The sequence below is a fragment of the Silene latifolia genome, chromosome 6, assembly GCF_048544455.1.
Source record: "Silene latifolia isolate original U9 population chromosome 6, ASM4854445v1, whole genome shotgun sequence".
Lineage (NCBI taxonomy): Eukaryota > Viridiplantae > Streptophyta > Magnoliopsida > Caryophyllales > Caryophyllaceae > Silene > Silene latifolia.
Window position 1 is genome coordinate 24,945,448 of NC_133531.1, and position 13,828 is coordinate 24,959,275.

General features: G+C 38.9%; 1 protein-coding gene across 1 annotated transcript; it reads right to left on the reverse strand.

Annotated features, from left to right (window-relative positions):
* Positions 1-9,023: 9,023 nt before the first annotated feature.
* On the reverse strand, positions 9,024-13,550 carry LOC141587856 (uncharacterized). The gene is made up of 6 exons (XM_074409324.1): positions 13,068-13,550; positions 12,360-13,021; positions 11,349-12,134; positions 11,046-11,229; positions 9,840-10,942; positions 9,024-9,681 (listed from the first exon to the last, which is right to left on the reverse strand). The coding sequence occupies exons 1-6, from the start codon at positions 13,548-13,550 to the stop codon at positions 9,024-9,026; spliced, it is 3,876 nt and encodes a 1,291-aa protein (XP_074265425.1).
* Positions 13,551-13,828: the final 278 nt, after the last annotated feature.

The following is a 13,828-nucleotide window of genomic DNA, read 5'->3' on the forward strand; positions in this document are numbered from 1 at the left end:
AAGTTGATGGAAGTGGGGATGGTTGTGTCCTTAAGGACTGCCTACGTATTCACGTGAAGTGAAATCAAACCAGATCGTAGTTCTGAGGTTTGGTTAATTTTGTTTGGATGTTGTGATTGTATCCTTCTTGTGTAAGAAAGGACTGCCTACGTATCCACCTGAAAAGGTGAAATCAAACCATGCTCGTAGTTCAAGTGTGTGCCTAAACTATGTTGTCAGGAACTTAAAGTGCATGGGTCAGGAGAGTATATTCCTTTGGTGACTCTAAGAATCGATTTGAGATAATTCCCACTGATCATAGACCAAAGAGGTATAACTCATTTTATAAAATTTCCTTGTTATGTGAGCACACCTAGTGGACTCTAAGGATGATGTGGGTATGTCCCGTCCTAGGTAGCAAAGTATTTGAAGACTCCGTGTATGGGTCAAGGTGAAATTGGATTGGATATTTGGAATGTGGAGCTCGGTAATAAGAGGCTTTAATGAAACAAATCTCTGGAGCTTGATTTTTGTGGAGTTAAGGCTTGATGGGATTATGGCTTATAATGTGGCTTGGAAATGGAGTCTCTTGGCTTGATGTAACCTGAGCACATAAAGGTAGGTTAAAATGATATGAGTTCAAGTTTCCATGTCTTGGCCCTAAAGGATGGGTATACTCGACGAGCTTGAGAGGATTCTCAAAATTCCCAACTATCTCCCTGTAACGGTCTCGAGAAGGACTTAGGGTATGATGTGTGAAAGCTTAAGTGAGGGTGCTAGCTAACCATCTTTGTTGGTGTCTTGATTCTATATAGACTTCGGCATTATTCCGTTCTGTATTTGATTCAAGGCTTGTTCTTGATTCAGATTTGGATTCTTGGTCTAGAGTATATCTTGGATTTCTTGCTCAGATTTTTTATTCGGGTTTTTGAAGGATAACGTTCTCTTTGGATATTAACTTGACTTGCTTTATTGAGCCTTCTTCTTTTGACTCTTTTGTCTTGGGCTATAGGCATAACTACGGCTTTGGATATTGATCTTGGTCATTTCTCTTGATTGAGCCTTTGTCTTTGATCATGGCTCGTATCGTCTTGGATTTGCTTATTATCATGGATTTGGGTCAGACTAGCACCTTTGGTGTGAAACGGGTTGGTCTTTAGTAACACGGGTTGTTTATTGTGGGGAATGGGCTTGCCTTCCGTCATGGATTGTTAACAAGGGAGATGGTCTGGATTCGTCCTAGAACCTCTTGAGATATGCTCGTCCTAGACTAGGGTTATATTGTGGTTTCTATTGCCAGACATGGAATAGGTAAGAAAAGAACACGGAGTTTCAGGTCCTCTGCAACTTGGAATGGAACACCATCTAAGTGTACTCACATTGACTGACATGTGTGTTGTTTGTTTTAAAATGTCTCAAATCAATTCTTTTTGTCACAGAAAAGGGGAAAGGAAGAAATATGATAGAATATGTGGAATGAAAATTGTACTTTTATTGAAATGAATAATGAATGTGTTTAACATAGACTCGAGAAGACATGTGACTCGTAGGACAGCCCCCAGTTGTCACTAGGAATAAAAATGGACACGAAGAAAGATACTAGAACAATTATGGGATCGAAAGCCTAAGACTCGGACTCGGACTCGGACTTTGACTCGATTTCAGATCCAGACTCGTAATCATCGGCCCATGCTTGAACGTTTACTCTTCCAGCAACTGGCTTCGGCATCTGAATTTGAGCATTCACCCATTTGAGCACCCCGTCCTCATCATTGGGGACATTGGAAGGATAACAGTCAAGAAGAGTTTCTTGATAATTGGTATATCCATGAGGATTGTGTAAGTTACCTTGTGGGCTAAAGTTTGAGAGGGACAACTTCCCGCCTTCGATCATATCCTGAATGACATGTTTTAATTTGTAACATTTCTCTGTATCATACCCTTTGCCTCTATGGTATTTACAGTAGGCATTCTCATCCCAGAACTTAGACTTATTCTCTGGGTTAGGCGTAGGTCCTATAGGCTTCAACATTCGTCGCTCCATGAGTCTCTGAAGGGCATCGGTGTGTGTAATACCAATGTTGGTAAATTTCCTAGGAGGTGTGCCCTTATTTTCGGAAGCCTTTGTAAATGACCTTGGAGGGTTGTTAGGTTTCTTTGACGAAGGGTCCATGAGGTTGCCTATGTTGATTTTGATTCCCGGATGAGAAGAACTAAGAACAGATTGTCCACTCGTTGCTTTAGGACTATTAGGTTGAGGGTTTGTCTTGGAACTTTTCATCTTGAAAGATTGGGTCTCGAGCTTCTTATCCATTTCAGCAAATTGATTCCCCATGTTGGAAAGCCAAGAGTTTAGATTATCAATGGCTCCCTCTATCTTGGAAAGCAGGAGTATTCCACTTTGGACATTGTCCTCCTTCAGCGCTTTGATTTCTTTGTCATCACGAGGATCGAGAAGATGAGAAAAGTCTAGGAACGATCCTTCATCGTATTTAGTGCTGTTAGACCCAAGAGGGTCAGTCCCATCGAATTGCTCCACAAATGGTGGCATTGGAAGCTTGCCTTCTTCGATCATATCTTGGATTGTGTGTTTCAAGAGAAAACACTCTTCAATATCATGACCTCTACCTTGGTGATATAAACAGTATTTGTTGCCCTTCCAGAGGTTCACCTGTTTCTCTAAAGGTGGATCCGGAGTCGGTCCTATTGGATGTAGCCTACCTTGGGCAGAGAGTCTCTTCAAAGCATCGACATAAGACATGCCTAAATCAGTAAGCACCCTTTGATGCCTCCCAGGTTTTCTTTCAGCTGTTTTCGGCTTTCTAGGATGATGGTTATTGCAAGAGGTAAGCTTTGGACGACCTAGACTAGAGGTTTCTCTAGGTGGCGTGTTCTTTTCCACCATTCCATTTTAAATGGTGAGGACGCGAATGCTCAAATTTTCCATTGTAGCTTGAACCCCTAGGACCATGGCATAAACATCTTGGAGAGACACGGTGATTGTGGCTTGATCTGCCTCGTGACTTTGCTGACTGACAGAACTTGCCGGATTCCTACTCGACAGAAATGACGCGCATTACACTCGATTCGACATGGGATCACGCATACTAAGGCAACAAACAAAGGAAGGGACAAGATGATAAATCTAGACTTGCCTTGTGAATTCGTGAAATGTCGTGAGTGACTTCTCGTGTTTGAATTCACGGTGCTTGACTTTAAATTTTAGACTCGAGTGTTGACTTTGACGGAGTGACCTCATATGATTGACCTTATTGACGGGATTGATGACATATGTTAATTCTAATTTGTGTTGTTTAAGACAAACTTGACTCGAGGTTCGGGTATGTGTGTCCCGAACGTGTCATTAGGAGAATTCAAGAGACGGATTTTGGAATGACTCGATGTGTTAGCCTCGAGTGCGTGAGTCGAGGTGTGGAAATGTTTAGCTCCTAATTAATCTGGGGTAGGGGGTCCAAAATGACGGCGTGACGCTTTAGGACTTGACTTGAATTTTGAAAAGACCCAGCATGTAAAGGAAGGCGGGTTTATGACTCGACAGAGTTCCGACTAGGACACAGTCGTTTGAACTTTGACTCTAACTTAGCCCAATTGAATTTACACATTTACATTTACATGGTTTGAAAATATTTTGGTTTAAAATTTCTTTTTTTTTTTGGACTTTTTTTTACGTTTTTTTTTGTTTTTTTTTTTTTGGTTTTTTTTTTTGGTTTTTTGAAATGGGTTTTAGGCCCGAAGTTTGACTTGACATATGGACAGAGTTTAGGCTTATTTTGTGCTATTTCGAAAATATTTATATTTTGAAAAGGATTTTATTTTACAAAATGGTTTTGTTTACAAAATGGTGATCACATATGATACAAACATATATACAGGCATTATAACGAGATGTTGAGTGCATTTAAAAGGGTTTTGGTTTAAAGGGTGGGTTGCCATACCGAACAATCAAACCCGGGGTCTGTGGAGAGGCTCGTACCAAACAAGAGTAAGGCCGATTCCTAGTCCATTTCCTCAAGTAGTGAAAGTCCTTGATACAAACAAGAGTAAGTACCATGGTATGGATGACGTCAATCGCTATCCATCCTTAGGCCCAAATAAGAATTAGGACCGTTTAGACGGGACGATTGGTCGAATGGGTTGGGTTGGGCCTAGGAAGGCCGAATGAAACGATCTAGGAAGACCGAGTTATGAAAACCGACAATTGTCTCGTATAAACTATTCCCTAACCTTGTTCAAGTTTCACCCTTTTGGCTACACGTAAGTGTATTATCCCCAGCAGAGTCACCAAACTGTGGACAATGGGCCACGGGGGCGCTTGGGAACAAGCGTTTGCATTTGTGGAGTCGCCACCAATTTATTATGGAAAACTGGAAACCGTTCGAATACCTCGTGTCATGTCAAGACACAAAGTAGTGACATGAACACCAAGAACTCGTTACCCTTAGCATTCTATGTCTAGAATGACTCTCATGGATGCCAATGAACACGGATGTTCACAGAGATCTGGAGTAAGGGGTGAGGGTACGTATTAGGAAGCTCTTTTGATCGAACACCTAATCCCGCCCGCCTCGATAGCGGCCTCTACTAATGATTAGGGAAAATCGTTTATACTTGATATATTGTCGATTATATGCATGCAATGCAACATCCAACGTTTTAATCCTAGCATGTGAAGAATTAACTAAGTCGGTTAACAAGTAATTTAACATACAATTGGGTCGAATTGGGGTTTAATGTTAATTACACGTGAAAGACATACAAGTGAAATGATAAAAGAAATACAATAATATAATAATGAAAATTAAAATAATTTCAATGGGTTCAATTGATTTATGTCGGAAATACTTTCAAAACGGATAATTTGAGAAAGAAAAGAATAAAGGAATAAGCGAACAGGAATTAAACGATAATACGATTAATAGTTGATATTAATACGTAATTAATAAACTAGGTCAAAGCAGAAAGGAGTTCAGAGACAGAAATCAACCAGAACAGCGCAGCAGCAAGTATGTGTCCCTTCAAGAGGCGAAGCGATCCGCTGCGTCTGTTCATTTGGCTCGATTCGATTCCTGGCCGTGAAGCGGAATTGCAAGTCGTTAATGTTCGTTGGTGAATTTAATGATTGATTAATGATATTTACTCGGATGGAAGTGATTAATAGGTTATTTACATGTGATTGACGGTCATGAAAGCAATAAAACATGGATGAAACGATTAATATGAATTAATACAAGATTAAAAGGTTTAAAGAGTTAACTAACAAATTGATGAACTAAACAAAATTATTAGGCTAAACAAGATGAATTAATGACGAACTAATGATGAATATGATAAATAACAGATGAAAAATATATCAATGACGAATTCCAGAAACCCAATATGAATGAATCGAATTTCTACAACCCGGTTTGACTTTAATGACGAAAACCCGCAAATATTGGTTATAAGGGATTTAAGCCGGAATTTAATGACGAATTACATGTTAACGATGATGAACAATTTATATGTCAAATTATCACGTGAATGAAATAATAACAAACAAAGACGAAAGAAAACAAGAAAGATGAAACCAACAGAAGACGAAGGAAGAAGAAGAGAAGCAGGAACGGCGACAACCTCAGGAAGAGGCGCAGCAAGTGCTGCATCCTTTCCAAGAGACGCAGCAGTTGCTGCGTCCCTTCTCAACGTCTGTCTCCTGTTAATCTGTAAAAAGGGTTTAAACAAAGGGTTTTAGAAATCGGTTTTAATTATATTTTCGACATAAATCTTACAATATGATTACAAAAATAAAGAACAATAAATAAAAGAGAGATTTACACCCTCAGACTTACACGTTTGATGAAACGAGATGAACTAAGTTTACAATTAGTGATGCTCGACTCGAATGTAACGAAAGTGCCCTCGTAAGAGGAAAAAGATTAAGATTAATTAAGTTGATTATTGTGGAGTTGGTCAAATTGGTCGGTCATGCAAAACGAGGCTGGTACTCAGAAGGATCCGAGCTTACGTGGTCGAAAGTTAAAGCACGTAGACGCCAAGAAGTAAGAACGTGGTCTAGAATGCAAAGGGAGAAGAGAAGGGCGGGCACTCGCGTGAGAAATATGAGGAACGAAGGTCCCTATTTATACTAGTCACGTGAAGGAATAGGGTTTTCGGAGAGACTTTGGAAGTGAATCTCGAAAAGATATGAAAAAGATACGAAAAATACCCAGAAAAGGACCTGGGAAGAGGCGCAGCAGTCACTGCGTCTCTTGGAAGAGGCGCAGCACCTGCTGCGTCTGTTCCCAAGTGGTTTCCTCCTGCGGAAGAAAGATTTCCGCGTTTGGTTTATGGAATGACGGGATAATCTTATTTTCCTTAATATTTTGTATGAATATTATGGGAAATTGTTTACCAAAGAATAAAAGATTGTGAAAGATTTATAAAATATGGAATAGAAATATCCGGAACATTCCAGAACATTCTGACTCGGGATTTGACGGTTTTTAGAAAATGAAGACGGTTTTTGACCCAGACTCCAAATGTACTCTCATTACTGCCAAAACGACCGTAATGACACCTAGATGACGACCATGAGGTAGACACAAGTGTATGAGCGATAACTTGACGATAAACTTAGCAATTGTCACAAATCGTTCCGCGTACCAAACATGCGGCCCAATCATCACCGGGTGGTTTGCGGGAGGTGTAGAAATGAGGTGTCTACATGATGCCGCTGTGATAGCTGGTGTGGGTGTCGGGTTGCTGTGTGTCAGGATGAGAGGGGGGAGGTTGTATGGTGTGCGGTCGAGCAGGGAATGGTTCAGATGGAGCCGGCGGAAGCTGAAGCAGCTGCTATTCTGTATGGTCTAAAAGAGGCAAGACGAAGAAATAACTCAAGAGTTATCTTGGAGAGCGATTGTTCGACAGTTATCCACAATCTTCGGAAGCAACGGAAGGGACGTAGTAGTATTTATTTAATTTATAATGACATTTATGCTTTGTGTAATTTTTTCGATAGTATTTCGTTTAATTGGGTGCGTAGGGATTTTAATAAGGTCGCTCATGAGCTGGCTCATTTGAGGCCATGGACATTAGGTTCTCGTAGTTGGTTGGATTCCTTTCCGTTGGAGATTGCTGATGTAGTTGGTATTGATTCTATTAATAGTACTACTTAAACCTTCGGGTTTAATTCAAAAAAAATATATAATTTGATGAAAAGATTAATTTTAATGAAAACATAATAAGTTAATGAAGTAAATTATTATAATTATTAGTTACCTTAGTTAATTTATACATAATTGTTATTAGCTACCTTGATTAGAAATATGCTTTTTGGAGGGAAAAATTTGTGAGGATGCCTATTCATTTAGTAGATAGGGATTTTTAATTTCATTAAATCAAATAACCATTGTTTCAATTTTCAAATTCATTAAATCAAATAACCATAAGAATTGATTGAGTCTATAAGAATTTAGGTGTAAAACTAGTTTTGTGACCCGTGAAATTCACGGGTTGTTCTGTTTTTAGTGTAATACTTTAGTGATTTAATACAATAACATACTACGATCAATTCAATTTACGGTTTTCATGTTTTAAGGGTTGTATAAATTCAATTAGTCTTTTATACAACAGTTTATCAGAAATTAAAATTTCATACATTAGATATACTAAGATACCCCTATCAAAACTAAAGTAACTCAATGCAATCTAAAAGGAATTAATAATATAAGTATTCATATAATCAAATTAAACAAAACTATATTATCAAACAAAGATCCCCAAAGATAGAGCACCCTCACAAATTAGATATCAAAATTTCATCAACAATTCTGAAAATAACATGAAACACACAATTAGAAATGTTATGACAAAACTAACATTTCATACCCCCATAAAATTGAAGCTAATATAATAATAAATTGCGGAACTAAAAGTTTTAAAGCAATAACAACTTTAACAACAATTGGATCATTATTGTCGAATAATTCACCTATTAAACAATATTATACAAAAAATGTTATGTCATCCCCCCAAATTTTCCACCTTTTAGCCATATATTTCAACAGTAGGTCTCATAAGAGACCGTCTCCCACTAATTTAGTGGGAGACATAATAGGGAAAACAAAAAATCAGTGGGTCCCTCACCCTATCATGTGAGAGGTCTCTCAATAACGCTATTGAGAGACCGTCTCTCCGGAGTTTTTGTGTAAGTATATTTACCTTAGAAAAGCTTAACACAATAAATAATCTTGATAGCACCTAAATGAGAACAAAACAAACACATACGCGAAATTGAAAATGTGAAGAACACTTCATAACCCAATGAAACTTCCAATAAAAAAATAAAAAAATTAGTTAATAATATCGGTGACACATACCATTCTACTAACGATAGAGATAAGAAATTTTTTGCTTACAAATATTGCCTTCCATAAAAAATATATAAACAATTGAGGATGCGTTTTATAGCTATTAAATATTATTTTTTCATTATTACCAAATTTAATATAGGTATAAATAAAGATCAAGTTCATGACTTTTGAGCATCCATTTTTCATTATTATGAAGTTTAATATAAACATAAATATGGGAAAATGAGAAATGGTATGTAAAAGGTTTGCATTATTATTATTGTTGTTGTTGTTGTTGTTGTTGTTGTTGTTGTTGTTGTTGTTGTTGTTGTTGTTGTTGTTGTTGTTGTTGTTGTTGTTGTTGTTGTTGTTGTTGTTGTTGTTGTTGTTGTTGTTGTTGTTGTTGTTGTTGTTGTTGTTGTTGTTGTTGTTGTTGTTGTTGTTGTTGTTGTTGTTGTTGTTGTTGTTGTTGTTTTTGTTGTTGTTGTTGTTGTTGTTGTTGTTGTTGTTGTTGTTGTTGTTGTTGTTGTTATTATTATTATTATTTTTTTTTTTTTTTGAAGAAAGTTTAGGATCTTCTCATTAATAATGGGAAAAATTTGTTACATGATCCATACCATTTCTACAAGGGAGCCAGTGTGGCTACCTATAAAATAAAACCAGAAATGAAAAGAACATAATCTACCAAAAATACTACTCCTCTATATTAGGACAAGTTCTGATGCAGACTAAGTACTTGACCCTTCTTATAATGTTGGCAGTAGCAGCACGAGCTTCCTTGAAAATTCTCTTGTTTCTTTCAGACCAAAGTAGATATATGACAGACAGTAATGCACACCTGCGCTGATTCTTAACCCAGCTCCTCCCCCTGTTATGATTACTGAACCATGTGAGAGTTTGGGCCACGGTAGTAAGACACGGGATCTTCAGCCAAGAGGTTATAGAGTCCCAAACTTCAGCAGAATAGGGACATTCAAAGAAGAAATGGGCAGCTGTTTCAGCCTGGCATTCACATAGGGCACACCTATTGACTAAAACCAGACCTCTGCTGCAAAGATTATCCACAGTAGACAACTTTTTTTGAGCAGCCAACAAGCCAATGACTCCATGTTTAGGGTAGATGGATGAGTCACCCAAAGTACGAAACATGGAGATCTTGGGCCCTTTTGGCCTGAGAAGTTCATAAATTTGATCCTTATAGTCCTTAGCTTCCATAAGAGTCTTAGGAGCTGCAATACCACCAGTGTGTTTGAGAAGCTCATCTCTGCAAAGAATTATATTATGCCAGAACCATGAATGAGCAGCAGTTGGTTTGAAAGTCCAAAAGTCAGCACCCTTAAGAATATATGCACTAACCCAATGGACCCATACATTAGATGAGTTAAACTAAAGCTTCTTGATCCAGCTCATCAGTTGGGTTTTGTTCCAACTTAGGATCTCCTTAATGTCCATCCCCCCCCCCCCTCTCTTCTAGGAAGGCAAAAACTATCCCAACTCTTGAAAACATGCCTTTGCGTACCATCAGCTATACCCCACAGGAAGTTCTTACACATTTTGTGAATTCGTTTAGCAATTCCTTTAGGAAGTAGCACACTTGCCCCCCAAAAATTTTGAATACAAAAAATGACAGAGTTGATGAGAGAAATTTTCCCAGCATAGCTTAGCAAAGAGTTGGCCCAGTGAGAAATTTTATTCCTAATTTTATCAAGCAGAGGGATAAACATACGCTGTGTTAGCCTAACACTGAATAAGGGTATGCCTAAGTACCTAACAGGAAGGTCTCCTTCAACATATCCTGTGGTAGCTAATATGTGCTGCTTCAGCTGCAGAGAAACTCCCCCAAAATAAAGATTTGATTTCATAGGATTGACTCTATGTCCAGAAAGAGCAGCAACCTTGTTCAAACAGTGGTCCACTGCCTGAATAGAGGGTAGATCACCTCCTGTAAATACAAGTAAGTCATCAGCAAACATCAAGTGTGTAAGTTTGATCTTAACACACTTTGGATGATATGAGAAACCAAGATGGGAAGGAAGTTGCCTTAGCAGCCGTGAAAGAACCTCCATACACATTGTAAATAGGTAGGTAGATAATGGATCTCCTTGCCTAAGACCTCTTTTTCCAGGGAAAAAACCTTCAGTAGAGCCATTAAAACTTATAGAAAAGTGAGAAGAGGTGACACATGCCATAATCCATTGGGTAAATTTGGCAGGAAAACCAAAGTGAACCATGCAGTTAGCTATAAAAGACCAATTAACAGAATCAAAAGCTTTTTGAATGTCCACCTTGAGAATGCATCTAGAGGTAATGTAACTTCTATGATATTTAAATGCCAATTCATGATATAACATTGAATTATCAAAAAGATCTCTCCCTTCTATGAAAGCAGCCTGTTCCAAACAAATAATGCCCCCTAAAACTCCTCTCATTCTGTTGGCCAAGATCTTGCTCACAGACTTGTAGTATACAGTGCAGCAAGAGATGGGTCTGAATTCAGTGACTGAATGGGGAGATTGGTTCTTAGGGATTAGGGCAACCAAGGTAGAATTAGCAGCTCTGGGCATTCTACTAGTAGCAAAAAAACTCGAGAACAGCATCACATAAATCTTGTCCTGTGGTTTCCCAAGTAAAAAAACCAGAGGTATACCCATCCATACATGGACTTTTATTCCTGTCTATGGAGTGAAGAACAGCTTTAATTTCAGAGATTGTGACCTGATTATCCAGATGGCTGACAGATTCAAGTGTATTGTGAGCAAACAGATCTACAGGGAGATGTTTCACTTGTTCCTCAGACCCAAGCAGATGTTTACAGTAGCCCACAAAAGCTTTTGCAACCTGTTCATGGTCTTGGGAAAGTCTCCCTGTAATATCTGCAATGGCCCCAATAATATTTCTTCTTTATTTTGCGAAATACTAGCATAGAAGTACTGTGTGTTGGTATCACTGAGCTGCAGGTGCTGGATTTTGGCTTTCTGAGCCAAAAAATGCATTTCAGCTTTCTTCAGTCACATATACTCAGAAACAGTATCTTTTTCCTTAGCCAGGAGAAGCTGATTGAGTGGGGAGGATTGGAGAAGGAATTGACACTGAGTAAACCTGGCCTTAGCCTCAGTGACTCTCTTAGTTATGCCAGTAAAATCACTATGATGAAGCTTTTTTAGGGAGTCCCTAAGCCTTCTTAGTTTAGAGAAAAGAGCAAAAGTCTTGGAGCCATAAACAGCTGGAGACCATTGAGCAGCTATAATAGATCCAAAGTTAGGAGAAAGAGCCCAGCAGTTGAGGTATTTGAAGGACCTAGGAGGAGTTCTTTGACCAAGAATGGTAAGTTCAATGGGGGCATGGTCAGACACTCCTGCTGGCAGAAAAACCACAGTAGAAGCAGGGACATGTGAAAACCAAATTGGATTAATAAGAAGTCTATCCAGTTTTGCCCATTTAGGAGAGGCCACCTGTTTGTTATGCCAAGTAAAAAGACCTCCTGTATAGGGATGGTCAGAGGGATGACAAGCAGCCAGGTAATCTCTGAACTCTTGCATCTCCTTATCATGAACCTGACAACCAATCTTCTCATCAGCTTCCAGAGAGACATTAAAATCGCAAATCCAAGGTAATTGTCCAGTAGAAATATTATTAAGACTATTCCAAAGACTAAGTCTCTCAGTAGCCCTATTCAGAGCATAAACAAAAGTCACCAATATCCTCCTTTGTGTAGCATGATGGAGTAAGGAATAGTGAATGAACTGAACACCTCTATCAAGCACCTGAACATCTACTGTTGTTGGATTCCAAAGGACCCAAAGCCTACCCCCAGCATGCTCAGCATAATTAGTTTCCAAGAGAAATACCAAAAACACTTTTATAAATAGCCTTAGCTAGAGTTTTCTTAATATGAGTTTCAATTATTACTCCACAGTCCACCTTATGCGTTTTCAAGAAGCCTAAAACCTCCTGCTGTTTTAGGGGGTCAGTTATCCCCCTCACATTCCAGGAGGAAATGATCATTGGGGTGATAGAGGGGGAGGTTGCCCTCCTGGCTCAATCTCCACAACAATCCCCTGGTCTATACTGCCAGATACTTTCTCTTGCTCATCTCCTATGTTAACTACCACTGGTTCAGTGGCAAGAGTTGAGAATTGGTTGTCCAATGTGGTAGAGGGAATAACAATAGCTGCCACAATTGTTTTCTTAGGAGTCTTCTTTGGTGGGGTCACTGTGAAGCCTTTTGTATCCTGGACAAGTTTAGCAATTGGATCAGGCTGAGGTGCAGATTGCTTTGGCTTGTACACCTGTTTAGGTTTGTTTCTGGAGCACCTGTCCTGGGTATGCCCTATTCTTTTGCAGGAACGACAATAATGGGGAACCCATTCATAATCAATCTTCTGCAAAACAGTGCCTCTGTAAGGAGTCTGGAGGGTCATACCTTTAGGAAGGTCCTTGGAGAGGTCAACCTCCACCAAAATTCTGGCAAAAGCTATCTTACTCTTAGATGTGGTGGGCTCGCCTGCACATATTGGATGACCCACAAAACTGGCTACCTTGCTCAAAGCAGCTTGAGACCAAAAACATGGGTCCAGATTTGGGAAGAGCACCCAAATTGGCACTGTGGTGATCTCAGACAACTCCTCTGCCACTGTGGATGTCCAAGGCTTGAAAACCAAACGGTATCCATTGACATTCCAAGTATCAGCCTGGATAGTAGCCATATAATCCTTAGTTAAGAACCTAAAGTAATACCATCCACGAGAAAAATAGAGAATCTCGGGCGTAGTATTCTACAAGAGATGCCTGCTTTCCCATGACATTACCAACCAAAGTACTACTCCAATATTCAACTTCTTCCTCAATATCCCCTTCATCAATAACAACCTCTCTATCACTACCCTTGACAAACGATAAAGACATACCCTTACCAGTCGACTTTAGGGCTTGAACATAGGGTTTCTTAGGAGGTTGAGTCGGTGCAGTAACCACAGGAGTAGATTTAGCCGGAATAACCACAGAAGGAGGAGAAGTTACCTTTTCCTTGGACGCCGAAGATGTCACCACAGAAGTGGATCCAACAACTGCCGGAGAAGATGAAGAAGCCATATAATCCCCTAGCACTGCAGTACCAGGAGATCGTTTCGAAGAATCACCATTAATTTGTTGACCATCCGTAGATTTATCAGGCACACAAACATTTCGACCAGTTATTTTGGGCGGCCGGCCCCTCGGCATGACGCTGAGTGAACCACTCAAAACGCGATTTTCAGAGAGTTATTCTAGTCAGAGAAAGAAGAGAGAGAGAGCCGGAAAAGATTGTTATTATTATTGTTATTGTTATTGTTATTGTTATTGTTATTGTTATTGTTATTGTTATTGTTGTTATTGTTATTGTTATTGTTGTTATTGTTACTGTTATTGTTGATGTTGTTATTATTATTATTATTATTATTATTATTATTATTATTATTATTATTATTATTATTATTATTGTTATTATTATTATTATTATT

Excerpts from the sequence above, each read along its gene's own strand:
- LOC141587856 (XM_074409324.1), bottom strand. The coding sequence starts at position 13,550 with ATGCCGAGGGGCCGGCCGCCCAAAATAACTGGTCGAAATGTTTGTGTG. Across the intron at positions 12,135-12,359 it reads GTGGAGATTGAGCCAGGAGG|GCTTTGGGTCCTTTGGAATC; the intron begins GCAACCTCCCCC and ends TGCTGGGGGTAG. Across the intron at positions 9,682-9,839 it reads ATAGCTGATGGTACGCAAAG|TGCATATATTCTTAAGGGTG; the intron begins GCATGTTTTCAA and ends CCATTGGGTTAG.